This window comes from Lichenostomus cassidix, chromosome 1 (genome assembly GCF_008360975.1).
Source record: "Lichenostomus cassidix isolate B80296 chromosome 1, HeHo_3.0, whole genome shotgun sequence".
NCBI lineage: Eukaryota > Metazoa > Chordata > Aves > Passeriformes > Meliphagidae > Lichenostomus > Lichenostomus cassidix.
The window spans coordinates 29,518,951-29,546,567 of NC_139479.1; the positions used below are offsets into that span (position 1 = coordinate 29,518,951).

Here is a 27,617-nt window from a genome sequence, read left to right on the forward strand (position 1 = left end):
AGAGGGAGTTCATTCAGTTCTGCAAAACGTTGTATAGCATGTTTCATGAAGATCCAGAGGAGAATGATTTGTATCAAGCCATTGCCACTGTGACCACACTGTTACTTCAGATTGGAGAAGTAGGACAAAGGAGCATCAGCCTGGGGAGTGGATCAGATGAGTTCACCGAGGACTTACAGCCCGAGGCCTCTACTTCAGACCAGGATGCTGTTTTTACTGACACTGTGAAAACCCCTCACAAAGACTCCCAATCTTCACCTGTGACTGAAGGGGACTGGACTGTCTCTTTTGAACATATTTTAGCCTCCCTCTTGACTGAACAATCATTAGTTAACTTCTTTGAAAAACCCTTAGAACTGAAACCAAAGCTTGAGAATGCAAAGCTAAATCTATACAGCCTCAGAACAAACGGAATGAGCTGCCAGTCACGGGGTGAACATGCAAAACCAAGCACGCAGTAGCAGCAACCATGTCAAAAATGAAATGCACTGAAGTTACGCCAAAGGACATACTGTAAAAGGCTTTTAGTTAGCAGTGGACTTTGATAAACAATTTGTTGGTCTGTGGTTTTCAGTTTCAGAGCTTTAAAAGCTAAAAGGGTGGGTAGGTTTGTTTTGTGCCATTGACTTATTATGTTCTTGTTTTGAATGTAAAAGGAAACATCTGTCTGCAGTGTGAAGACACTGAAGCCCTCTTCCGTGCTGGGAGAGCAGAGGCTGGCTCCAGTTGTCTTTTTTTTTTTTTTTTTAACAGGGGAAAACACTTCTCATCTGCTGTCCAGTTTGTTTTGGTTGCCTTTTTTTTGCACTAATACTGAAAACTGTTTCAATGCTGGTAATTGAAACTATTTTAATATATTTGATTGTATTCCAATTTTTATGTCTTGCTGAAATGTTAAGTGTACATGGACTGTGCTTTTGATGTTGGTCTGTGAAAACATGCACTTTTCAATAAACCCTTTTTGTACAAGACTGGCATTGACAGTATTTACTGATTTAGGGAAGCTAAGTGCCTTTAGTGCCTACCACATTAAACAAATACCCTGAGGTAGCATGATCACAATTATTTCACTCATCAGAAGCCTGTTTCCATGTAGCACACAGAGCTGCTTTGGGAAAAGCCTGCTCAGTCTGCTTAAGAGGCCAGTAGGGCACTTCGTCCACATGAGATCACACATGCTATATTGATCTATCAGTTTTGGTTGAGTTTTTCTTGTTTTGTTTTTAAACAAACTTGGCCTTAACTTAAAATACCTGTGTAGTGGCTTTTAATACCCCAGAACAAAACAAACCCACCAGGACTCTGCCACCCACAAAGAACATTTCAATCTCCTTATTCCATTCACATGTAACCTAAGTCTAGTGTATTTAAGAAAATTACACCATTATTATCAAGCTCAAAGAAAGGATACTGTAAAAAGTTGATACTTGTTCAACTCAGTGCTTCACAGTTGAGAGCTTGAAGAGACTGGACAATAAAAACAATTTAAGAATATATTTTCTTTTAATCTTTTTATTATAATGAAAATCAGTTTAATTTTCATCCACATTGACTGTCTGTAGACCTGCAAAACAAGACGTTTTATTACCACCTGTTATATATACAGAAGTCTTCACAAGAAAATACACCTACTGTTTCAAAGCCAGTTTGCTTATCTACTTCTGGAAGAGCAAACTATATAGGCAAGTATTTATCCAAATGTTAAAACAAAAATTTTGTTGTATTTACAGAACTGATTTTTCTCAGATGACAAGCAGAAATGGCTCAACCTGTCTGAGCTTCTGACGTCAGAGGATGGGTTTTACATGGGAAAACCAACCTTAAAACTACCCTAATGGCTATGGCCAGTGTTTTTCAATCTCTCAAAATCTACATGAACATTTCACTGAATTCTGTACTTCTTATTAATGTGGATCAGCCAAGCCAGCAGCCCTGTTCTCTACAGCAGAGCTAAGTTAAGCCAGTAGTTTGACTCTTCCAGCGTGCTCTTCATCTGAATTTTGCACTGCAGGAGGAGCTGTCCTGCTTTGCTTCTTTTTCAGAGAAACATGGCTTGGGAGATTCATGGAACCTTCCTTACCTTTGAATGTTGTGACTGGTACGTAGGTGACCAGAGTGTACAACTTGTTGGGTGAATCCTCATCCTCATTGCGCTTTCTTGACAAACGCACACGGATACGGTACGGAACGTTCCTAAAATGAAGATGGCAGATTAATTTTCAGTGAAGTATGTATTGAAACCCATGATTTCATAGGGAAGTTCTTTCTCAGCATCACAGCAAGAGCAAAATCTTGGACCTTAAGAGATTGTACTGTTTGCCTTAGAGGAGCTATTTTTCTTCATTTTGTTTGGTTTTATTAAAGTTAGCAGGTAAGATTTAACTGAATTACTCATCCAGGAGGAATATTAAGTCAGCACTGCATCATCAGTCCACTACTGAGGAAATACACCATGAAGATGATCATCAAGTGAACATGAACAGCAAGCAGCTGTTACTAACATGCATTTCTTACAACAATATAACCTAGTGAGGAAAACCCTCAACAATCTACCCCAAAGCCCAAGGCCTCTGTCAAAAGAGTATTGCCTAATCTTTATGCAGAAAGTTGTGGAAGTTCTAGTGAGCATCAGACCTGAACCAAGGTTTTATTTATGGGCACAAAACCATCAATATTTCTTCCTCACCAAGCCCATGGAATCACAATTGAATTGTTTGGATGATTTTGTTTGTAATAGGCAAGTCACAGCTTAGTCTCCTTCCTCTAATAATGCCCAAAATATGCTTGAGGGAAAGCACAAAATTTTTTCTCCACTATTTTTCACATAACCTGCCACCTCAAATGAACTCAAGATTTTGTGAAACTCCTGCTCAGAGTACTTTGCTTCATAGAATACATGAAGGAACTTCTTCCTCCCTGCTGTACCTTTTAAAGAGCATACTTACTACATCGGGTGGACACAGCAAGCTAAGACACAGAACCATGCTTTTCTTTACTTTCTTGTTGTAACAAGTTAAAAGCATTTTTCACTACTTTATGTAGGTGACTATCATACCAGCCAACATGATTTTAGCCTCCCCTGATGCTTCCAGAGGAAGATACCTTATTTTGCATGCATTATGTACTCTAACTAGTAAAAACTGCAGACCCACACTGGAAAGACAGATGTGGCGACTCCTTGCTCCACAGACTGCACTTGTACCAGTTAATAGGAGGGCGTCTTGGTTAGCAGCCTCACTAGGAAGCTCTGGGGTTATGCTGTCTCCTGGTTCCACTGCTACTTCTTCACTCCCTATAAACTGGGCAGTTTAACAGGGAGGACAGAGAATCCCTGCCTGTAAGACCTAATAACTCATAACTAGTCTCATCCTCCCACTCTGCTTTTGAAGAAAGGGTCAGCCACACAACACCGAGTAAAATATTCTATGTATGTCATAGACTAGACTTAGGAATCTAATTCCCAGAAGACATGGTTTAAACCTGTGTGTATCCAGTGCATCACTCAAGGCATCAATCCAGATCAGTTCCCCTTTTATTAGTTTAACTGGTCCCACTCCTCACAGGAGTTCTTTTGGACCATCCTTACATGTCAAATCAGCTGCCTTTAAAGCAGTGACTTAACAGAAGGTGTAGATTTTGGTCCCCAAACTATGTATTTATTTGTACTTTCAACAGAAGATTAACAGCCCTGTTTAAAACACACCTTCTTTTGTGTAGCATTTGTCAGTTCAGCATGCTTCAAAACCTAATCCTGTTCAGACACAGCACACAAATCCCAGACACTTAGCCTGGGATTGTAGGTATCACTACAAGGTCAGGTTTATAAAAGCTGCCTGCTGCAACAGGGATCAGGGTACTACAGTATTAAAACACCCCAGTCCTTTCTCTTCCCCGCCCTCCATCCCCAAACCGGCATTGCTTCTCTCCTTTGTTCTTATTAGAAGAAATTTCTTTCAATCCCAGAGTCTACCAAAGCTTTGTTACAACTACATTGGGAGAGCTGACCAGAACACAGACGTCACAGAAAGCTTAGGTGGTGTGTACTCCAAAGGAAGGAAGGATTTGCAAAGAAAATGTAAATACTACAAGTATACAGTTTTTTCCTAATCCTTCATGTCTTTCCTCACCCAGTAGGGAAAACTGTAAAAACCCACCTTATTCCTTTAGCCCAGACTGCTTTGTTCAATCTGGTGTCAATGCGAACGTCAGGAGTACCCATCTCCTTCATCGCAAATTTACGGATTTCCTTGAGAGCGCGTGGTGCTCGCTTCTTGAAGCCCCTGGGACAAACACAAGAGCCATTTCTTCAACTTCAGGACACTGTCAGCACTAGACACTTGTTGCATATATTCTTTAAACATACAACCCCAAAGCATTGTGCTCAACAGCAGACAAACAGCTGCACCAGCACAACTAGACCTTTACCCTGGCAAGCAGCTGCTAACCTTCATGTCTCTGCTTAACAGAAACCACTTAGGTAGAATAATTTCAGTGAAATTTTGCAACCACAAGATCTCCTGGATCTTAAGCCTTCAGTTTGAATGTGAAATATGTTCAAATATCTCAGTAACACCAAAGAGATCAGAGGTTTCACAGATACTCTGAATAAAAGCCCTGTGAGAAAAGCATTGCAACAACAATAACATAAAGATGACAGAACTGTATCAGTACTGTAATAAACAGCAGAAGACCAAAACTGATGTTATTCTAAGTAACAGCTTTTGCTGAACAGTACTTGATAGTTACTTTCTTTCATGCTCTCAGGACTGCACTAAGAACACCATCAGAACAGGGTTTTTCTCCCCAGTACAGCCTGTCCTAAAGCCCATTATGGCCAGATCCTGCAGGACTGGGCAGTCACAATGGAAGTCAGAGCTGCCAGGAGTGTTTTGCCATATATATTATACCCACTGTGACATGGGGCTGTGCCAGTAGAGCCTGAGGCCCCACAGTGTGTTATATTCAGTTATATTATTTGCACACTGCTGTTGACATTTAGTGCTAGAAATGGGAAGTGGGTTTATGATTACAAGTGAGGCAAGCACTAAACAAAAAGCATCTCAGCTCTAGCACATCATGCCCAAAAAGAAAAGTAGACAGCAGGATCATCAGCAGTGAAACAGACTGAACTGCAAATCAACAGGCAAGGCCAGAACATCTTGTCATTTAGAGTACCACTGCCTCCCATTCTCAGCCACAGTTCTGCAATGCTCCACTGCCTCATTTCTCTCCTATTCCATGTTAACTTTAGCCACTGCACCAATTGTTTGGATTTGGATGGCGTCTTCCATGCGACCAAAGCAAACGCAATGCAGTTTTCTCTGAGGCACTTTGCTACATGTTTTCATGAGGTTCTGCATTTTGTTGATTAAAAAGCTACTCTTACCTGCACACAACAAAATATCCTTTAACCCAAATCATATCCCAATTTACACCTCACACAACTTCATGATAAACATGAAGCCAACCACTTGATTACATAACTATTTAATTTCTAGAACTTTCTCAGTGGGCTGAAGTTTAAGCATTTGCTTGGGAAAGAATGATGACCTGTGCACAGAAGTAAATCGATCTAACTTCAAGTCCCAGAACACTCACAATCACAGAAACAGGCTTGTTCCTGAAAGCCACAAGCCAAGTCTGGGGTTACACAGGTACAGGGCTGCTGCCTCGGGACACTACCGAGGCACAAGGGACCACAAACACCAGGCTGCAAGGACAGTCTTTCTCTGCCCTTTAAAACCTACCGAACCCACTGCCAGACGCCACTTCACAGAAGGCCAATTTCGCTGATAAAAAAACTTACACGCCATGGATCCGCTTGTGAATGTTGATGGTGTATTCCCGGGTTACTACCTCGTTGATGGCGGAGCGCCCCTTCTTCTTCTCGCCGCCCTTCTTTGCGGGAGCCATTTGAGCGACGCTGAAAGGCACCGTGCACACATCAAACAGAAACTTCGCACCTTCCCCGTCCCTTTCCCTCCCGCCGTCCCCAGCTCCTCAAAAGCCATACAACTCCCACATTCAGAAACCTTAATTAACCAGCTTAATTAACCCCAGGGGTCGCACCAGTCGCAGGCATCACGCAGCAACTTTCCAGCATCACAAATGCTTCCTTCTCCCTGAGAGGAGCAGGAAGCACATGCAGGACTCTCGGACCACCTCGCATGAACAACGGGCTCCTGGCCAGCCCTAAGCCCCCTCCTTCTGCAAGGTGACCCAGGAGGGCAGCTCAGCTCGTCCCGGCATGAACGTGACGGTGCCAGAGCGGCTTCTCCCAGGGGCAACAGCACGGACGGGCCATTTCCCGGTCCCGCGAGTCCTGCAGGCCTTCCCGGGCCTGGGGAGGGCAGAAGACCGACCCCATTCCCGCCGAACGCGGACGCGCCGGGAGATCCCACCCGGTGCCCCCCTTGCCGGGACGCCCCCCTCGCCGGGCCGGGCCGGGTTGCCGCCGCGCCGCGGGGTCTGCGGGGCGGATGGAGGCGGATTGTGCGGGACGCGGCCCAAGCCCACACTCACCCTGCCCGGGCACAGGCCGGAAAGGAGCGCGCGAGGCACGCCGGGAAACAGGAGCCCTTCCGGGATGAGGCTGGAGCGACTGCGCCGGCGGCGGGAGGGGCTGGCGTGGGGGCGGTGTCAGTGTGTGCCGGGAGCGGGGACACCATTGGGGAGCGGGGACACCATTGGGGAGCGGTGTCTGTGTGTGCCGGCAGCGGGGACACCATTGGGGCGGTGTCTGTGTGTGCCGGGAGCGGGGACACCATTGGGGAGCGGTGTCTGTGTGTGCCGGGAGCGGGGACACCATCGGGGCGGTGTCTGTGTGTGCTGGGAGCGGGGACACCACTGGGGCGGTGTCAGTGTGTGCCCGTACCGGGGGTGTCACTGGCGGTGTCAGTGTGTGCCCGTACCGGGGGTGTCACTGGCGGTGTCAGTGTGTGCCCGTACCGGGGTGTCACTGGCGGTGTCAGTGTGTGCCCGTACCGGGGGTGTCACTGGCGGTGTCAGTGTGTGCCCGTACCGGGGGTGTCACTGGAGCGGTGTCAGTGTGTGCCCGTACCGGGGGTGTCACTGGCGGTGTCAGTGTGTGCCCGTACCGGGGGTGTTTGGTGCCCGCCCGCCCGCTCCCTCTGTAGGGTCTTTCTTTTCCTTGGAGTGGTTGGTGTGTGGGGAGCTCAGCTTGGCGCAGTGGTGCTTTCGCCAAGCGTTTTGCCCCCTTCAGATCTGGAGGTCTTATGCCCGAGACAGAGGCATCCCGGCGTGGAGCAGTACCCTGATGTGGCCACCCTGCCTGCCCGGGAAACCGGCCCGAGCTGAGGGATTATGTTGGAACAAGCTGGATCTCGGCTATAATGAACAGCCCAGCTCTGTGAGGTCTGGCGTTGCCTTGTGTTTGCAACAGAGAACAAGGACAATGATCCCAAACCAGAATGTGTGTATGGGGAGGAAATGAGACAGAGCATGAAAAACTAGGTATTGACATAAATCTGCTCTTAAAAGCACTCTGTATCCTTCCAAACAATGTAGTAAACCATCTTAGAAGAGGGCAACCTCTCCCTATTTACAGCATCTCCCTGTTAGCAGCTTAGAGTGCCACTGGTTTTAGAATGTTAAGTGTTTGCTCCAAGGTTAAACTTGGTTTGGACATATCGGTGGCAGTCAGGAGAGATGTGGGTGTATAATCCCTGAGAGTAAAACAAATTCTTAAAGGTATTTTCCCTTCCCCTGTCTTCTGTCATAGTAGCTGAGATCCGTCAACTGTGGCTTCCACAGGTATTTCCTCTGAGGTGCTCATGTTCCTTGATTACGTATTCCTGCATAAACTTTCAGTTTACAGATCTGTCCTTTCCCAGGAGCGGTTGGCATTTATGAAGTTAGCCTCTAGCTTAGCCAACTGGCCTTTCCTTAGGTTTGTCTATAGTTAATGGAAAGAGAGAGGTTCCTTCAGACATTAAGTGAAACCTTCATGTTTAGTTTTCTAATCTTCATCTGGTGGGGTCAGTCTTGCTTCACTGAACACAGGAATTTAAAGGGATGAGCAGGCTAATTCACCCTGGCACATAAAGGTAGCGGTAAAAACATTTTCTTAGGGACCAGATACTTGATTCCTTCATCCTCTCTCAGTGAGGGATTGTATGGACTGAAATACACGTGCACCCATCACTGCTACCACCCAGTCTTGCAGCTGAAGCATCAGGGTAATTTTGTCAATGGATTTTCTCTAGGAGATTTTTAGCTTTCTCAGAACTCAGGGCAAATGAGCTTTTTTCATTTCCATGAAAGCTTACTTTCACAATTTCCAGGCTCCTAGCCCAATTATCTCCATTGTTCCCCTATGGCACAGAAACCAGAACACATGGGGCCTGCTGATGTGATCCTTGGTACTGAAGGGAGGAAAAGTCATGTGTGCACTTCATTGAAGCTAATGCTGGCTCCAGTGGCTGCAAGCTGCCCTGAGGGCCTTGCCTTTTCAGTCTTACTGAGGGGAATGAAGACATTCCTGTGCTCAGTTACCCAGCTCAACCTGTGTTGGAGGTTCTCTCTCTGTCTGCAGAGGGAAAGCAAACCTGTACCTCGGCTGCTCCATCCTGTAGTCAATTTGAATTTAACATGAAAAGGAGTCTGCACAAGGATGCTGAAGTGGAAATCAGACTGTTTACAGGGTGAATATTGCAGAAGAGATGTGTCCCAAAACTCAGGACAGAGGTGTCTTACAACACTAAAACTGGACATAGGTCAAAGCCCTGGTGTGTGCTGAGGCAAACCATTCTTTATACCATCCATTTTGTCCTAATATAAAACTCTTTGGTTGGAAGCACAAAGCTGCCCGAGGTCTTTAAAGGTGCTTAAAGTTTTAAAGGTGCTTAAAATGAGCTGTCTTTGCTTGCAGCTAATATGACTTCCTGAGCTTTCATTCTCAGTGTCTATGCCATGACAAAAACTCCAACGGATAATACTTGGTTTTGCTAACTGGGTGCCAAACATCATTCAAGTCTATGGCTAAGATTAAAAGTCTAAAATGAATCACATAGTTCAACAGTCACAGGAAAATATGTGCAAGTCCTGCAATAAAGCCTTTTGGCTATTTTATTTTATTCTACAAATAAAGACAACTTTCCATCATTAAATGGAAAAAAAATAATAGTTTGAGTTGTATATAGCGTGAAACAGTAGTTCCCTTCACAAAAACATTTCTAATTCATTAGTTTATTACAAAATACCCACTCACAAAAAAGCACAAGCACAATCTTTATACTTGTGAAATGAGTTGATATTTCATATACAAAATAATTTCCACATAATTCCATATAATTTTATTTTATATAGAAATAGGTCATTATTACAACAGCTGTACAATACACTACTTTTTATTTAATAATTACATAAAATCTTTCTTAGAAACATATCAACGGAAAACATACAAAAAAAGCGAAAAGTGCATTTTCTTTTTTTTTCCTCCAAAGGAAAATTTAATCCTAAATGTTATAATGAAAGAGATATGTAATAGTCTGCAGCATCCCGAGTCAGTGGGCCAAAACACAGTGCATATTTCTCAGAGACTTGGAGTGGGTGAGTTTAGGTTGAAGGATTCATGTTGTACTATTGGAGAGTTGTATGATTGTGCTTACAATTTGAGTTCTCCTTTGCAATCACAATTCATGTAGGAAACAGTCCAGTGTGGGTTTTGGGTTTGTTTTTTTGATTGGTTGGCTTTTAGTAATGAAGAACAGTTAGGGTAAGCTGCATAATACTTTCCAGATTCTAAATCAAGGGTTATGAACTGTAGACCATATTCACCAATGGCTGGGCTTTCTCCTCCACTGGATGTGCTAATTTGGCCACAAGAATAAAGAAACAAACTTCTCTTTACAGAAAGTGCCTAGGTTTTGTCCTCTGTGCAGTTGTGCAAAATAATAACAATAATCATAATAAAAATAATCTCTTGTTCTCTCCTCGATAGACCTTTGACGCAGTGCTTTTCATACACAAAAGAAGAACTGAAACAGTGAAGGCCAAGTACCTCATGAGTTTGTCGACAGTCTTTTGGAATTGCCAGATGGCTTCCAGAGTGACACGCTGGAGTTAAACGCCTCTTCCCATGCACCCAGCAGTGACGGAGGCTGCACAGGATAGTGCTCCTTTTTACTTTGCTCTGTCAGTACATCTTGTGCTCACGAGACAGCGCAAACTGGAAGCCAGCGTGCCGTGAATGCACTGTCTGTGGCAGTCTGCACTCTGGGTGTACTTCTGTCATAGAGCTTGGAAAGAAATCCTTGTGCAAAAGTCAGAACAGTAAGTACAAAGTCTTTCTCTTCTGTCCCATGTGCCCATTGGTTAAAGCTAATCGTGCATTGATTGTGCTGGTGGGACTCTATCGCAGTGGCTGTGGTAAATTTGATGATTCTGATAAACTATTCCTTCTTCTTGATGTTAGTTGTTGTTGTTGTTGCTGTTGCTGCTGCTGTGTCTGATGATACCCCATATTTCCTTGCTGTGATGAGTAAGATGGCAGGAGCAAAGAATCGTGTTGTTCATTGTGCAAAGAACTTGGTGTTTGCACCTACAGATAAAATAATATTTATCGTGGTGTTTGATTCTTTCATGTGTTAATCCTCTTTGTCTTCAGTGTACAGGATGCATAAAAACACTACTTGGTTTGCTGGCTTTTATAGATGGAGCTGTTCGGCGTGAGGTTGGCATAACTAATGATAGAAGGAATGGGCATAAATTGCAACAAAGAACATTCTAATTAGGCATTGAGAAGGTTTTCTCATAGGAATGCACTGCCTGGGATTTGCACGTTATCCTGAAAAGCCTGTTTAGGAACCAGGTGGGTGAACATGTCAGAAATGACATGGATGGCTGAAATGAAACAGGATCATAATGTGCCTCATGCTGTCCCTTCTAGCCCTTCCTTTTCATGAGCTTACAGTAAGGTGTTACCTTGCAGTGTTGAAGCTGATGTGAATTTTGCAGATGCTTTATTGGAAACAGTATCTGCCATACTTTTTTCATTAATTCTCAGCTGTGATAAGGATTTCATTTCAATAAGAAGAGTTTAATCATTTGAGGTTGGTTATACCCTTTCAGTTATGCCAGTGGATATGTGATGAGGTTTTATAGACTCAGTTCAGCTCCCGTTGAACTAATACAGAGACTCAATACAAACTCATTTCCTCCCTTCTCCTTTACTTTAGTATGTCTTGAATTAGGTCAAAAAATAAGTATTTTTACATCTTCATATCACCTGGTTCTTACAGGCAACGTGCTCCACTTTATCTTTTTTGCCTTGTGGAGTTGAGAAAATGTTAGTTTCCTGAAGGGATCCAGATATCTGATCCAGATCTATTTTATATTGATGCTGGTAATTAAAAATCATCTTTTGACTTGTAAACTAAGCAAATTTTATACTGAATAAAGAGCACAGAACAAATCCTAAGGCATTGATTTTCTCCAGCTAGAAATAAACTTTAAATATATCCAAGATAATGTGATTATGCTTTCAACGTACAGAATTAGTAATTTCCTCTTAAATATTCTGTTCTCACTGTTCCCTTGCTGTACTGGCACAGGGCACTGTAGCAGTCTCACACATGTCAGCATCTCTTAAATGGACTTTTCTGCCGGGATCAGGCTCCAGCAGAAACCTGGGGCCCCATTTGCATAGCCCACTCACCTTATTACTCTGTGTGTACACTTTATACATCATCCTCTTTGTCCTACCTGCAGGTAGCGTTGTTGCTGATGCTGTTGGTGCTGGAGTTGCATAGGTGGCAAAGAGGATGGCTGGGAAGGAGGTGTAGTGGTGAACCCTTGGTTTAACACTGCTTGTCCCATCAGTACGATTGGAGAGCTGCTGCTGGAAGTCTGCACTTCCAAACTTTGAAACATTTGTTGGGTTTGAGAATACCTATGGAAGAAAGAAGCAAAACAATCAAGAACAAGGTGGTGGAAGCAAAGGTCTTCTCTTAGAATAGGGATGGGAATCCCTAGTCTTCCTGATTTATAGAATCACAGAATGGTTTGAGTTGGAAAGGACTTTAAAAGACCATTTAGTGCCAAACTCCCTCCCATGGGCAGGGACACCTTCCACTAGACCAGGTTGCTCAGAGCCCCATCCAACCTGGCCTTGAACACTTCCAGGGATGGGGCATCTACCATTTCTCTGGGCAACCTGTTCCAATGCCTCATCACCCTCACAGTAAAGAATTTCTTCCCAATATCTAATCTAAACTTGCCCTCTTTCTGTTTAAATCCACTACCTTTTGTGCTATCCTTACATGCCCTTATAAAAAAGCCTCTCCCCATCTCTCTTGTAGCCCTGTTTAGGTACTGGAAGGCTGCTGTAAGGTCTCCCCGGACCTTCTCTTCTGCAGCTGAAACCCTCCAAATAATTCCCAATAAATTATTCCGGTGCATGGACTGGCTAGTATGAACAATGGCATTATTGGCAGCACTGCTTTCCCTTACTCTGCACATGAGCTGGACTTGGAGGGAAGAATACATCTCACCTCAAAATCCAGATCACATTTTAAATTCATTAAAGATTCTGGTTTATGCATGTCTTGTCTTCAGCCAGAGCATTCACATGCCAGACTCATTAAACCAAATGGCCTTTGATTCTGTTTTAATATGCTGAGCCCTGAACTGCAGCAAGAGAGAAACAAATGCACCTCCTGTCCTGCTGTCTGTGCTCCCCTGTGACTGCCTGGGGGGTGGTGATCTCTTGCAGAAACATGGCTAGGGTTGAGTACTTCTTAAGCTGCTCATACCTATATTGCCAAGTGTGACCAGCAGTTCCCATTACTGTAAGCCCCACTGTAGGAACAGAAGAAGCCTCTAGAAACCCTTGGGAATGAGGGATGGGACAGAAACAAAATACTCGTCTCCTGCTGCTATTCTGCTTTTGGATAGCAAAACTTAAATATGTGTTGTTTTGTGGAAGGCTGTGGGCAAAACCACAATGGAACTATTGCCAACCCAGCCTCATTCTGTTTATCCTGTGAAGGGTGATGAGATCATAGTGTGGCTTGTGTTCACTCAACAGCTGTTCAACATTAGGGTTTAGTCAGAAATGCTACAGTCTGGGTACTTGTACAAGGATGTGAGCGCCTATAAAAGAGTCCCACGAGTCAGGAAGTCTACAGGAACTGGGAGATGCTTCTTTGCAAATAAGGCCTCTTTTATTCAGAATCTTAAAAGCAGAGCTGAAATATTTATATTTGACAAATTAACTCAAGATAATCTTAAACACCAATAGTGTTTAAGATTATCTTGAGTAAACACCTACAATCCCGAGATAACATTAGAAGAATACTGTTTTGTAAAAAGAATTATTTTAAAAGAAATTATTTTAGCAGTTCACAATTAAGTGCAGTGACAAAAAACAGCTAAAAAAAAAAAAGAGTATATTTTGGCCAGTGTGTTCTGCTTCCTTCATCTAAGTTTTGAGGAGACAAAACAACTGAGGTGAGGCTTTCTTGGCACCAGTCATTTATCTGGGCCAGTGCTGACTTTCTCTCTCACATTTACGTTGGTGGATCAGAAGTTCTAGTGCTGAAGCAAGCCGCATGTGAGGGACAAAAATTTCCCCAGCCACGGCTTGTTAAAATGCCACTGGCACATTGTGTTCCTCTCTGTCATCCTTCCTGATGTGACCAGGCAGGGTAAGGCTGACCCTGACGCTGGAAGGCAGGCTCAGCACAGTAACACATTCTTCATATTTATAACTACTTCGTCATTTTATGAAAGAAGGCTACTTCCCCTCAAAAGCAGCTTTGATGTTTTATCTCCGACAAGGCACGTACTTAGCCTGGGATCCCGCCATGCTGAGGTCTGAAGGGTGTCTTGCATTACAGGACCCAGGCATCATGGGCTGAATAGGCTGGCTAAGCAACAATCTGGCACATGGGGAAAAAAAAGTGACATTGCTGGAACAGAAGTACCATACAAATCCCACGTTGCACAAAGAGAAACAGGGATTTTCACAGGCACAGCAGCAGGCTGTGTGAGGAGGTCTGACCCGGCTGCTGGCTGGGGCACATCCCGGCTGCTGCAAGGCAGAGGCAGGGGCAGCGCCTGCCCTCTGGGCTAGTGTGGGTGCCTGACATTCGCTTAATAAATCCCGTTTTTTAACATCAGTATTATCTGCTAAGTATATGGATGCTTGACTAATATTTACAACTTTTATTAAATTCACCTTGTGTTCTTCAAAGCCAGCAGCAAGACTTCCATTTTCATTACGCTACAGGGTCAGACAGCTACGCTCTGCGGGTCTTAACCCCCGCATTACTTCAGCCACAGGGCCGGGAGTGCGCTGAGATCGGCATTTCCCCCGAGCACGGCTGGAGTCAGCCGCTCCAGCCGTTCAGCTCAGCCCCTCAAGCGAGGAGCCCCGCGCTCCGTACCTGAGCTGCTGGTCGTGGCTGCAGCCGGCGGGCGGCGCGGGGGTGCCGCCGCGGGACAGGCCGCCAGGGGGCGCCGCGGGGCCGCCGCCTGAGGCGAACGGCGCGGGTGTGGTGCGAGGTGGGGCGCGGCCGCCGCCCGGCGCCAGCTCCGCGCTCCGCGCCGCCTTCGAGCCCTGCAAGAGAAGAGGGGACAGCGGGGACACAGCCCAACTCCGGCACCAGTGCCTGGCGGTGCCGCCACCCGGCTGCTGTCACCCTACGCGAAACGACTGTCGTGCCCGCGGCTGCCCCGCGCCTGCTCCTGCCGTCCGGCACTCCCCGGGACCGGGGCGCTGGGAGAGCGCTGCCCAAACGACGCCCCGTGAAGGCAGGAACAGAGCTAGGCGTGAGGAACGGCCGCCAAGCCCCATGATGGGAAAAGGCCGTATCAAAGAAAAAACCGTGTTTTTTTTTTTTTTTTTTTGTTTTGTTTTTTCCTATTTCACAGTATCACAGAACGGGAACGGTTGGAGGGGACCACAGTGGGACATCTTGGCCAACCTGTGTGCCCACGCAGGGTCATCCCAGAGCATATTACACAGGATTGTGTCCAGACAGTTCTTGAATATCTCCAGTGAGGGAGACTCCACAACCTCTCTGGACAATCTGTTCCAGTGCATGGTCACTGCACAGTAAAGAAGTTCTTCCTCATGTTGAGGTGGAACTTCTTATGCATTAGTTTCTGCTCTTTGCCCCCTGTCTTGTATTTATTATACAGATACACTGTTTACTTTAATAGAGTCATTATGATACAGGTGTGTGTAGGAGGTTAAAAGCTACAGCTGGGGGGCTCTTGAAGACAATCATGTAGCTATGCTTGCCACACAATGAGGAAGCAGAAAGCTCAGTTTTCTGTGAGGGGAGGTACCACAGGTGGGTGGAAGAGCAAACACTGGAAATACCGAGAAACCAGCAGTATGAACAAAAAATTCTGTGCCAAACTTAATAGCTTGCACAGATCTCAGTTACTGCTCAGGCTGCACTTTATTTCACTGTGCAGGAACCTGTTAACATTCACAACCTGAGGGTCTCACACGAATCTTAATGTATTCTGTGTCCCAGCACAGCAGACAGGCTTTGTTGCATTGGTGGTGTCTGACTAGACTCAAGGAGCAAGTATTCTGAGAGGTCTCACTATTGCAAGTTTCCAGCATAGCCAGTCAAGTTTCTTTCAGGACCACCTGAAGAAGAGTAAGTCCCCCACAGCTTTTGCATGCCCCCCTGCTCTGTTTTCAAGATGAAACAGCTGCTCAAGTAACCCTCCTGGCTGATGTCTTAAAAAAGGCTTTAAGCTAAGGTAAATGCTGTAGGGAAGCCCTTTATATAGGCTGCTGTTATACAGAAGAAAAAGAAGGGGAAGGCAAAGGCACAGTTACAGGACTTACATGATTTTACTTGCTTGCTTAATAACAGCTCGGTGTCTCCTTTCCATCTAAATGCTTCTCTATTCAAAGAAATGATTACCTGGCTCGATATCACGCTTGCTTCTCTCAGTGATTGCTGGTTCGTTGTTTGTGAAGATGTGATTTGCCCTTGAAGTTGAGGACTGGGGACAAGCTGCTGCTGAGAAATAGCCCCTGACCTCTGCTGTAGCTGTTGTGGGTCCAGCTGCTGAGTATTGCTAAAGCTCAGGGACACTGTAGGCTGCTGTAAGAACATCTGGAAAATAAGAGGGGAGGGTTTATTTACATAGCCCAGCTGTCTTGAATAATGAAGGTGAGAGAAGTAAATTGAAAGATATATTTTAAAATAAAGTTACCACATTCCTGGATTTATAACCCATTTACTGTTAGTTGGAAATCACCTATAATTCCTACATTAACAGCTCTGCTGTCTCGAGTTTCTTGGTTTCTCGTTCTGCAAGTGCATCCATTACTTGTGAAATATGTCTTGAAGGTACAAGTCCTCTCTCCATGGGGCAGGCACAGCCATCGTAAGACCAGTTCCCAGCACACTCACTGTGTTCTGGGGCATCCTGACCAAAGAGAAGAGAGTAACTCCATGTCTCTTCAGTCCTTTTGTTTCTCCTTTCAATAAAATCCACCTGCCTTTCAGACAGAGCTGTCTTTGAATTTGTCTCTGGAAATTCAACACTTTACACCCAGCTGAGTCGTTGAATGTTTTTAATGAGGCCACAGTCAGGCCAGAGCTCTCCAAGCTGAACAGCCCTGCCCTTATCATTGAGAGGATATGTAAACAGACAGTCGCTGTCATTTATCTGATTTCCCATCAGGTAACTGTCACCTGGTGTTCTTCCTAAGTGTGCCATGCATTTGACTTGTGCAAAAGAGCTAGCAGCTCCTCTCTTAGTGTTTCTGTAATTTATGTCCTCTCTATTCTTGCATTCCAACATGAGGCTTTCTTCTTTAAAAGTTATAGGCCTTGGGAATTTTTGCTTTTCTAGGGGCTATTTCTTTTATTAGGGCCGTAAAGAGGAAAAAGTAATCTTTTATAAGTATGCATTATTAATGCCACAAGCTCTCTTTGCACTATTTCAAAACTAGTCTCCTGCCACCAAGGACTGTATGGAGATACACATCCCACACAGCTGAAGTAATTTTTGGATCTGATTCTGATTCTACACCACTGCTACATTTGTGGAACTCTATTATTTTAAGTGGAGTTACTTAAGTTTTAAATGAAATCAGAATCGCAATTATTCTCTTCATTATTCATCCATCAGTCTCATGCCTAGCAGTATGTCTGAGGTACACCCAGTAATTAGTACACCTTTCTGCAGCTTATTGCTGTATTAACAATTCCCTAAACTATCATGTCCCTTCTAATTTTTCCTGGAAAAAGCCCATACCTTTCTCCAAAGGCCCGGCACAATGTATTGCTTTTCTTTGCAAATGCATGGCTTGATCCATCATGTTTGTACTTATTTATCTAGCTTTTAAAACACAGTTTATTTAAATATGATAAATTTTTAATGAATTCTTGTGTGCCAAGATTTTACTCAGGAAAAAAGGTACAGATGAAGCTTACATTAATCAGCTGGGGGAGGGGGGCAATTAAGGAAAAGCAACAGTTTCAGGTGCTGTAGGCTAACCACATCTCAGAGATGTCTGATAGGAATAAATGGGTCAAGTGACAGAGTTGGGGCTGCTGCTTGCAGCAAGTCTGAAACTAGCTCTAAGTGTTTTCTTTAAAAAACACTGCTCACTGAATTTGGAGCCATTGCATATCAGAAAGACAGATGGTCTCACAACTTCTGCCAAGTAAATAGGTCTCATTATGAATAAATCAAAGAGAAAAATAATGAAAATTCATTTTCTTGTTTATTTTCAGCACATAGAAGCTAAATTTTGGACATGTTTAGTACATGAACTCACTTGATTAGCTCTAGCAATAAAACTGGTCACCACTGATACAAAATTTAATATAAAATTCAGAACAGGTAAAGCAAGCAGTGCAGGTCAAAACTGTGATGGGGAGTGTGAGCCTACTAGCACTTGACAGATCACTGCAAATTAAGACCTTTAGGAGGATCAGCTTAGTGTCCTCCCTGTACGTGGTGCACGGCACTGGAGAAACACTCAGTTCACCCAATGCAAAGTCAACAGCTATCAAGGCAGATGTCAGGCAGGATGTAAACTTGCAGCAAACTATTTACTTAGTGGGGACCTCCCTGTGCTTACCTTACTTCCAGATGAAGGCCAAGGAGCTTATCCTCGAAAGAAAGCAGAGTAACCTACTTTGCAATTACCAGAGTGTGCCACTGGGTAGGAACGTGCACAATTAATGGTTGGCAGCTAACACACTATAAATTTAGAACCAAGTTTATGCCAGTGGGCCAATTTTATTTGTTCGTATGTTTGCACCCTGAGAGGACTCTGAGTGTTTCATACCTGGGGACCCTCTGCTACCATTATAATAGCCAAAGCAGCATTGTTACCCTCTAGATATAAATGACCTGGAAAAAATGAACTCAGAGCAGGAAGCAATGGTGCCTGTGTCCCTGCAGAACTGAAGACTCAAGATGCCTTACCAAAACAAGAGTTAACCTGACAGAGGATCAGAGCATGGACTTTCCACCTGCTAGTTAAACCTAGAAGTTTAATTTGTACAAAACTTAATGGTGGTTTTTCATAATGTGTCTCTTTTGTGATAGTCCTGTCTGAATTCCCCCAAAATACTGAAATACAGCAGCTTTAAATAACAAGAGAAACCTTTTAATAAAAAATGAAATGTTTTCCTGTCTAAGCAGATAAATTAGCAGCCTCCTAACTGTATTGCTGCTAATGACATGTCTCGTTGGTGATTTTGTGGACTGCAAGGTCAGTGAAGCATCTTACAAATATTTTTTTAATTGGCCAGATTGTTAACATACACAGCAAAGCAGTGAGGGAGAGGAGGGACCCTCTGACACTGCTGCCCCCTCATTCCAAGATAGATGGGCCCTACAGCTAATGGCTGAATCACACTGACAAGACATCCTGAGGAAAACATCTCTTTGACTCTACCTGTCCTTTGGATAATCAGGGGATTATAGCTTGTGGGCTCATCATTACAGGCATCAAGACTCTTCCTGTAAAATATGTAAAGATGAGAAGCACAGCATTGGGAAGCTGAGATTCTCTGACTTCGAAGAGAGCCTGCTTTGCAAATGATGGGTGGCTGTGGATGGTCTTGATTGTAGTTCTTGCAAGCTGGTCAGGCTCAGCCTTTCTGCCTTCCTCTGCAACTGTGAATCATTAGCTAGACTGTTCAAACTGGAGCAGACACAGCATCCTTCAGACTTCTGAGGTTACTCTTACTGCTCTTGTCCTTCATTGTCAGGAAAAGCAGTAACAGGGATTTAATGGGGTTTTGAACACTTTTATTCAGGGCCTGCAACCCTCCCGACAGTTTCATCTTTCTCTGCACAAGGCTTTTGCAAACAGTTTCTAATGTGGACTACTGTGCTGAACATCTGTCCAGCTGGGAAAGCATTTCTTGGTGGACTGCTGTACTCAGTTTTGAAGATCTCCGAAGGAAATGGAAATCAAGCTTAATTCTCCATGGAGCTACCTGTACACTTCTATGCAGAATGGAGTGAACCAGTGAGGATGATATGCTAATAAAGCAGCTAATAAGGGAAAAGCAGGGAACACTTCCCCCTTTTCAGACAGTCTGCGTCACTCCCCCATGCTTACAGCTCTTTTACACAGTGTATTAAAGACACCAGAAATGTGCTTGATAGTTGCCTGTTTGTTACTATGCTTTGTAGCTTTGATAGTAGACACAGATCAATATCTGCAGACATCCAGCTCCCTGAGTGATGAAATCTGTGTGGCAAAGCACGTGGTTGGATTTCTGATTGAACAGTTTACTCCTTGATGCTTGTGAGTCACAAAAGAGCTGCATGCAAAAGTGTGAACCTTTCTTTCAAATTGCCCCTAGCCAAGTAAGACAAAATTAATTCCTGGTCTCAATCTATCCCTGCAACAGCACAGTAATTTCTTTGTGGTTTTTTATTTTTTTACCTAGAGAAAGTGAGAGAAGAAAAAGGCCCTGGCCAGGAGTCACTGTGATGATTCACATCTCATTACCTTGTTTGATTGCTTTGAGGGGACCAAAAAGCACCCAAAATACAGATGATGTATTTTTCATCCAGCACTGCCCCTTCATGCAAATATGCAGCCCCTGCATTTCCAAGCTGCCTTCCATTGTCCCTGCCTCTCAGTTCTGCATTTGCAGTAAGCTGGGAAAGGGTAGGTACTGACACCAGAGAACTTGTAATGGTCTAAAAATACTTGGTCCAACCTGGTGCAGTCAGGTTGCACTGTGTATGGTGTAACTCAGAGCTACAAATTGGTAAGGGATGGGCAGTACAGAACAACCCATCATTTGCCCTCTGGGCCTCTGCTCCTCTCTGCCTGAGCTCCTTCTGAGCATATCTGAGAATATGTCCCATGGTCTTTGGGCTGGTAAATGCACCCCAGTGCATAGAGGAGACAGCGTTCTAAAAATAAAATCTGTTTCCTGCACATAAGAATGTGCTTTGAAATTCTATTTTTGCCTGAATGATGAAAAAAAAGAGTGTGTATGACTATTGAAGACTTCAGCAGGAGAGAGTAATGACTGTCACCCAATTAAAATGAGAGGAAGTGAGAATATCATGTCTCTTGATAATCATAATAATAGCTTTCAGACACATGACATGATTCTGAACAGAACACCTGTTAATTGCAGAAAGACTCTCTCTTCCCATTAATCAAAGTCAGCGGAGAACCAATAGAAGAAAAATGCTGAAGCTAAACCTGGTCTCCCTATATGATTATATGGCATCAGGAAAAGGGAGTGCTGGGTTTGGAACCCACAGTTGCTCTGCTGTCTTACAGCAGAGCGCATGCAGCAACTTAGGTGGCAAAGTTTCTAATTTGGCTTCACTGATACCTTAATTGCCTAAACATACAATCCCAATTTGTTAATATGTGAAACTGCATTTCACAGATGCTGATGCTGGGTGAGAGTCTGTTTCTGTGTGGAAGTTGCAAGCAAAATTACCACTGACTTCAGCAGGTCCCATGTTCTCATCCTGTGTTTAAAATACTCTTTGAGCTGTTTGTTTCCTTGACAGAGCTTGTCTTCTAAAATAATCTTGTTAGTATAATACTCAAAAAGTCCCCAGTGCAACATCTCTAGCAAGGATAATTTAACCTGGCATTTATAGGCATCTACTAAACTGCACTTGCTATTATTTCTGAGGTTTGGTAGACCTAAAGGGTACAAAGCACATACTGTACTAGAGAATTCTACCTCTGTGTAGGATGTGCCAAAGGCAGAAGAAGAGCAAGCTCAGTCAGCTTTGCCCTAAAAGCTTAAGCCTGTCCAGTGTGGAACAAATTCAGATGCCTCCCAGGTGTGAACAAATGGACATTAGTAGAAGTTTGGGGGTTTTAATGTGACAAGAAAGTCTGAACTTCAACATTTTTCCTACTACAGCTGCTCAGTCTGAAGACTCAGTAGATAAAGTAATAAAATGGTATTGTAAATAACCCAAATTATTCTCCTCCTTCTAAGGTTGAGGTATTCCTTCCTTCTCTTCTACCAGAGAGCTCTGAAATCTTTCTTGACATAGATTACTCAAGAGGCTTTTAGAGGGCGACATCCTCATTCAAATGAGCTGGTTTCTACTCGTCCAGATATCCTGGACTCTGGAGCAATTCTAAGTTGCCAAGCCTATCAGCAGCCACGTGAAAGAGGATGCCTGACTCTGCCCTTCCAGCAGTAACGCACCTGTACGTTGGAGTCTTGGACCAGGCAGAGCTGCTCCTGTATCTTCTGGAGCTCCTCCTGCTGCCACCTGATATTGGCCTGCAGGATCCTTGTCCGTTGCTCTAGCTGGTCCTTGATGGTCTGGAACATGCTGAACTGTGCTGAGAACTGGGGCAGGGGGTGGGGGAAGAAAAAAAAAGAGGGGGGGTAAATCAGTGATTACAATACAAACGGGCCTCAGTAGAACATTGTTCTGTAAGAAGTTAGTGGTTTCTTGATTGTAAAGCACAGCCAAAGAATAAAAATGTCTTTGTAATATACTAACATCTAGGCAGAGTTAAATCTTGTCTATTTTCAGTGTTACACACATGTATTAAATTGCCTCAGAATGATCTGCTTACAACTGACCACATTTTGTTGTAAGGACTGTTTTTGAGAGTATGCTACTTTAAAATATCCAGAGCATCTTAATTGGATGGCAAATGAGTGCATTGTTTTCATTAGCTTGTAGTTTGGAGCCCTTAGTGTGGCACAACAGTATATTCCAGATGTGTTTTACTAATGCTTTGCTTTTTGTGCCCAGAAATAGCAGTTCTTCAATGCTTTATTCTGCTGATGACTTGCTATGGCATCACACAATAGACCACAATAAACATTTTCTAGATTTGTACAGCTGAGTAGTACTTAAGCTACAAGAAACACTCATTAAGTTATTTTTATATGTGATGTAAAATGAATAGCTCAACTCAATGGAAGAAAGGCTGTCCTAAATAATAGTAAAAAATGGAGATCATTAATCAAGGTCAAGAAGCAGGTGCAACCTCCAATAGCAGCAATACTGGCAAAAGTGAAATCATTCAAGAATGGTGGAGAGGACTAACAGCAATAAATTCCCAGTATTTGGTGTTTTCAGGGATGATTCAAAGTTCACCAAAGTTAATTATACCTTAATAAGCTTTGAAATAATTGCTTTGCATAAGCTCATATTCCAAAAGTAAAAAACAGTCTTTGAAAAGAAGAACAAAAACCTTCCAAAAATCTTTTAAGTTTTTATGTAATCAAGGCATCCAAGATCTTTATGAAAACAAATTGTGCTGTGAATGTACTGACCAAAAAAAATTGCTGTGACTTGAAAATGCTGCATTGTCCCTGCAGTTGTTCCAGTGTCTCTGTGCTAGTGGGTGAGCTGTTGGGTGCTGGTGGAACCTTCCTGCTCCATAGTACACTGGCTTAGAATGTTTCTGGCTTTTTAATAGGGAAAAAAAAGGTAACAAGAACGAGACAGGAATTAAGGAGTGCTCTGGTGCTAGCAGCACTATACATTTACTTAGATGAAGTTTTTGGCTGCTTAGAGAAATCTAAACGTGACAGAACAGATTTGAATCAGCTAACTAGTTCACCTTAAACCAGTTAAGTATGTTAAGTATGAAAGTACCTTCACATTCCCTCTAGCAAAAATGATGTCTCCAAGTAAATGGCCTTTGGCAGAGGAGTGAGAATTTCAGAGGGTTTATTTCCATTACCAGGCAGAGGAGGGTGGCTTTCCCACACAACCTGGGAGGTCACTGCACAGAGTGGTGGCCAGGTGGAGCTGAGTCTCACAGCCAACCCTGCTTAGGGGAAGGAGGGCTGCTGAGGTGGCACCTGCAGTTGCCAGTGGCAGAGGCCCTCAGAATCCACTTTACTGCCAGAGGCATCTGTGAGCACTTGCAGCTTGTGCTGTCTGCCCAAGGAGTTGACATGAGTCCTTGGCCCATGCTGTGACTCACAATGCTTGTGCCTCCAAACAGCAGTGCAATCACTGCAACCCGCTCCTCTCCCAGAGCAAGAAAATGGCGTCAAACCTCTCAAAGGGAGGTTTGTATTACTTCAAATTGGTATTTGAGGAGAAGCCAGAGCAGGGTCTCTTTCTTTCTTGTCCATGTATAAAGAATTAACCTGAGGAATGGTCAAGTGGAAACCTCAGATGTTTAGGAATAAGAACAAGTGACTCAAAGGGGAATCCAGTACTGCTTGTTGTAGCCCAGCCTTTTGGTTCTGAAGAGTGCCAGGTACCCTGATTTTAGAAGCAGAATGATGCTATGAGCAACGGCTCACAGATGAGATGCAGCTAATTCCTGCTTTAACCTGACTCTGTATAGAAGGGTTTCTTAAAAAGACAAGTCTAGTAATCTAATTATCTCTATATGAACTTTTTTAGTGAGGACTGCTCTTAAGTTTTTAAAAGGATCCTTATTAGAAAGGAACTAAAAACAGTTTTAGCAAAAAGCTTCATTTTAACCACTGGGCTTGGTAGTGGCAAATTCTTTGAAGACACTTTGAGAAAAAAATCTGATTTTCTTCAACTGATAAATGTAAGGAATTTTATAACAGGTAATTTCACAATCATTTTATACTTCAAAAAGGAAGAGAATCCATTTCCATGCCTTAATTTTAAATTTTAATTTGCTTTGTAAAGTTGCACACAAGACTACATTGCTGTTGATCTTAAATTATTATTCCTTTTTTTTTTGGTGCAGGTTCTTATATTTAGCTTATTCATCTTGTATTGTCATTTTTTTCCTCTTTTTCACATGCTTTTTTTGTATCAATACACTAAACATCAACAGATGATATACTGGAGTGAAAACTGTTAAGGATGAAAACAAGGAAATTTCTCTTTTGCTTTTTTCCCTTTCCCACTCCAACCCCCAAATTGCTGATAACTCTAGCCATGACCTCTGTGCTTACAGAGCTTCTATTGTTTTTGTATAATGAGACACTAACAGCAATTGACCTGCACCAGAGAGTATTTATCTTGAGATCATTAACTGCTCTACTAATTAAGGCAGAAATCTCTAATTGTATAATAAATTAAAAGAGTTTAACTCAAAATGTTCCACAGAAAACACTGCCCAGCTTTAACTCTGCCATTGACATCAGATGAAGTTGCTCTTCATCTCAAGTATTTACAAATGTCCACAGAATCCTTAGAAAAGTGCATGTAATACACAGAAAATTGCCATCTTCTTAGTTACAGTCAAACATGGGAGACTGAACCTGTGAGAGATCTATAATCACACCAGTTTAATCAAGGTTTGTTAATGCAGGCAAAAAAAAAACCCAAAACAAACAAGCAAAACCCACAGCAGTGATTTTAATCTGGTTTCTTAAAAAAAAAGTAAAATAAAGTGATGCATTTAGGATCATGTTAGCAGATGTTCTGGTGGGGAGGGGCTCGATGCACTGGTGCTGCTGATGGTCCAGAGAGGCTGTACAGCACAGGGATGGGAACTATGACCCCTGTGTTTGTCAGGATGATTCCTCATTTCAAATGTAATGAACAAAAAGATAGATGCCTCAAGACATTCTGATCCTACAAGTTTCATGACAATAGGTATCTGGGTAAAGAAAAGAGACCCTATTTGTTTTTTAGCTCAGTTTCCTTTAAAACTTTCTTTTCTGCCTACCCTCCAACTTTCTTTCAATCCTTCTGGCCCAGGAGATGACCCATGTTTCTTGCTGGAGACACACAAGAGAGTTGCAAGAGTGTCAAAAATACCAGATTGTGTAACTTCATGAAAGCTTTAGCGGAGCAAAGGAGAGAAGGATCCACTCATCCCTTCCTCCTGTGGGAAAGGCTGGCTCCATGCACCTGCAAGCCCTGCAAGGCACAGCCCCTAGGAAACTGGATTTCATTAGTTTTGCAGCTCACAGAACAACTTGTTCGCTCTTTCTGTCATCTGAATAACACCTGCTCAATCCCAAACGGATTATTAGTGGTAATTATTATTCAGTCATCAACAACTGCTGTGTTGTAGGGGATTTTAATGTATGACAATGAGGATGGCAAACAAACAAATATTCTAATCGGGAGCACTTGGTTTAAAGTAAACCATTTACATTCAGGTGACATCTAGGATGACACTGTGCTGTCTGTTCGTTCACGCAAGCAAGGCAGAAGTGAAAACCGCATTTCAGTGGAGATAAAATCATCACAGCCTTTGCTGGAAATAAAACTACTCAAAGTTCAAGCAGATGGTGCCCGAGGCAGCAGCTAGCTGCTTGCTGCAGACGCAGTTGTGGCCACTTACAATGTTTTTCCCTGCTGCTGCCACCCTTTAGCCAAATGTTAGCCAAAAGGACACCTGTGGCCTTCCAGCTCCTGCCACTGGTCACCTTTTGCTAAGGGCAAGTGCCAGAAAGGCAGCAGGGAGAAACTGCTGCCTCCTTATGGGCTGGCAGCAGGGCTCCTGGCCATGCTATTTCTACAGGTGATGAGCTTGTGTTCTGCCACTAAACTGCTGGGAAATGGTCAGCTAGGAAGCTGAGGAGATGTTCCTGGTGGGATGCACATGTCTTTGGGTTTTGTCCCTTGCTCACCTGGTGCTGCAGACACCTTTATCTTCTAAACAATTAATTATCTTGATGTAGGCTGACATGTTAATTATTTTAAAGAGGGAAGTACAGAGTAGTATCATAACATTTGTAATAGTTTATGAAAATCGTGCAAGTATGTGGGGATTTAGTACTCTTTGCAGGAATACTGCTATGAAGTGTGAACATCAGCAGCCCAAGCTGCAATGTCCTGGTGTCATTTCCCTGCTCCACGTCAAGCTTCATCTTGAGCCTCGCCAGGAGCACTGCTGTGACTGCTGCCAGAGGGCTGCCTGTGTAGACAGACTCGAGTCAGCCCTCTTCCCTTCACCAAGATTTAAGTAGCCCAAAGGGTCTTAACCAGTGACTGGAGAGGGCTCCAATTTGTCAGAAAATAAATGGAGATGGTGTGCCAGTAAAAGCCTTTTACTGGGAAAGGACAAGGCAGCAAGGCTCTTGGTAAACAACTGGAAAGCTTCTCTTCACAAAGAGCTTTGATGGAGAAGAAAGAGAGGTAGAAAAAAGTCAAAGAAAACACACACAGGCTTATAATACATAAACTAATTGATGTTTGAAAGTGCATTAATGAATAACGGAGAGAAGTATCTGTAAAAGAAAATTAATGCTCAGAGCAGATAATTGATATGCTGTTTCTTCACTGTGTGCTAGTGTGGAGCCCTGAAAAGAATATTAAACATGGGAGATAAATGAGAATTTGTTATTTTAAATCCAGGATCCTCAGGACTCTATATGTTTTATATGCTACAGGAAGAAACTCTGGGATCTTGCAAGGAAGTACAGGGTATCGATGGTAGAAGCAGTCTTGGTCCAGGAATATTCATTCCTAAAATCAGAGGATGATGGGGTATATCATCACAGCAGGGCCACAGCAGAAAAACAATGTGCTTGGAACATGGTACTCAAATTTGCTTCTTCAAAATCCATTGCAAATGTAACTCTGAGGTGACTTTTTGGGCCATCACACACTTTTGAGATATGGGTTAATAGACTGGAGGAATTTGAAATTTGTCTCCAGCGGCATCCTCACCATTACTGGCACACTCGCAAAATGAGTGTCGTTTACTGTTTGTTAGTTCTGCATCAGCACAGCCAAACAGGTGTTTTTAGTAGGGCTGGGTGTCTTTGTTAGTTTTTGGTTTTAATTTTCATTGTGAATTTTTTCTTGATGGGAGCTGGTTCTGTAAAAGCAAAGTTGAAAACTCTTTTCCCATCTGTTTTTTGTCCTCCTGTGAAATGGAAGTGTGTGCACACCTGAACCCACATGCACCTGGGCTTCTGAACACCTGCATGCAGTTGTATGTTTAAATACACAAGTGTACAATTCAGATTACTTTCCCACAATATTTTAAGTGTTTAAAGTTTGGATTTGGGGATTTTAGTTACTGGACAGGTAACCTAAAAGCCCCAAAATAAGAAAATATCAGGAGATAAGCAAGTGACCTATTCCACTTCCAAATCCCCAACTAACCTGTGCCAGAGGTGCAGGCTGATTTTGCAGAGTTGCTTGAGGCAGCAACTGCTGTGGGAGAAGCTCACATGGAGGCTGAGAAGGCAAAGAAACCTAGGTTAAAAACAAAACAAACCAAAACT

General features: G+C 43.4%; 3 protein-coding genes across 9 annotated transcripts in view; 1 reads left to right on the plus strand and 2 right to left on the minus strand.

Moving 5' to 3' along the window:
- Positions 1-969, plus strand: part of TBC1D8 (TBC1 domain family member 8) — a 50,655-nt gene extending 49,686 nt beyond the window's left edge. For both annotated transcript variants that reach the window (XM_085054700.1, XM_085054709.1), the window contains exon 20: positions 3-969. In XM_085054700.1, the coding sequence (XP_084910826.1) occupies positions 3-461 (459 nt within the window). In that variant the 3' untranslated portion in view covers positions 462-969. The remainder of the gene's footprint in view (positions 1-2) is intronic.
- A 527-nt stretch (positions 970-1,496) lies between these two features.
- Positions 1,497-6,665, minus strand: RPL31 (ribosomal protein L31). Its single transcript, XM_085054721.1, has 5 exons — positions 6,523-6,665; positions 5,807-5,923; positions 4,155-4,280; positions 2,081-2,193; positions 1,497-1,564 (listed from the first exon to the last, which is right to left on the minus strand). Exons 2-5 carry the CDS (start codon positions 5,911-5,913, stop codon positions 1,533-1,535), a joined length of 378 nt encoding a protein of 125 aa, XP_084910847.1. The 5' UTR covers positions 5,914-5,923; positions 6,523-6,665; the 3' UTR covers positions 1,497-1,532.
- A 2,399-nt stretch (positions 6,666-9,064) lies between these two features.
- Positions 9,065-27,617, minus strand: part of NPAS2 (neuronal PAS domain protein 2) — a 105,571-nt gene continuing 87,018 nt past the window's right edge. For 3 of the 6 annotated variants that reach the window (XM_085054775.1, XM_085054742.1, XM_085054783.1), the window contains 7 exons: positions 27,496-27,588; positions 21,672-21,818; positions 15,912-16,106; positions 14,409-14,581; positions 13,809-13,901; positions 11,725-11,911; positions 9,065-10,561 (listed from right to left, as the gene is read on the minus strand). In XM_085054775.1, coding sequence (XP_084910901.1) covers positions 10,373-10,561; positions 11,725-11,911; positions 13,809-13,901; positions 14,409-14,581; positions 15,912-16,106; positions 21,672-21,818; positions 27,496-27,588 — 1,077 coding nt within the window. In that variant the 3' untranslated portion in view covers positions 9,065-10,372. The remainder of the gene's footprint in view (positions 10,562-11,724; positions 11,912-13,808; positions 13,902-14,408; positions 14,582-15,911; positions 16,107-21,671; positions 21,819-27,495; positions 27,589-27,617) is intronic. The other 3 variants (XM_085054749.1, XM_085054758.1, XM_085054768.1) reach the window with 3 other exon arrangements.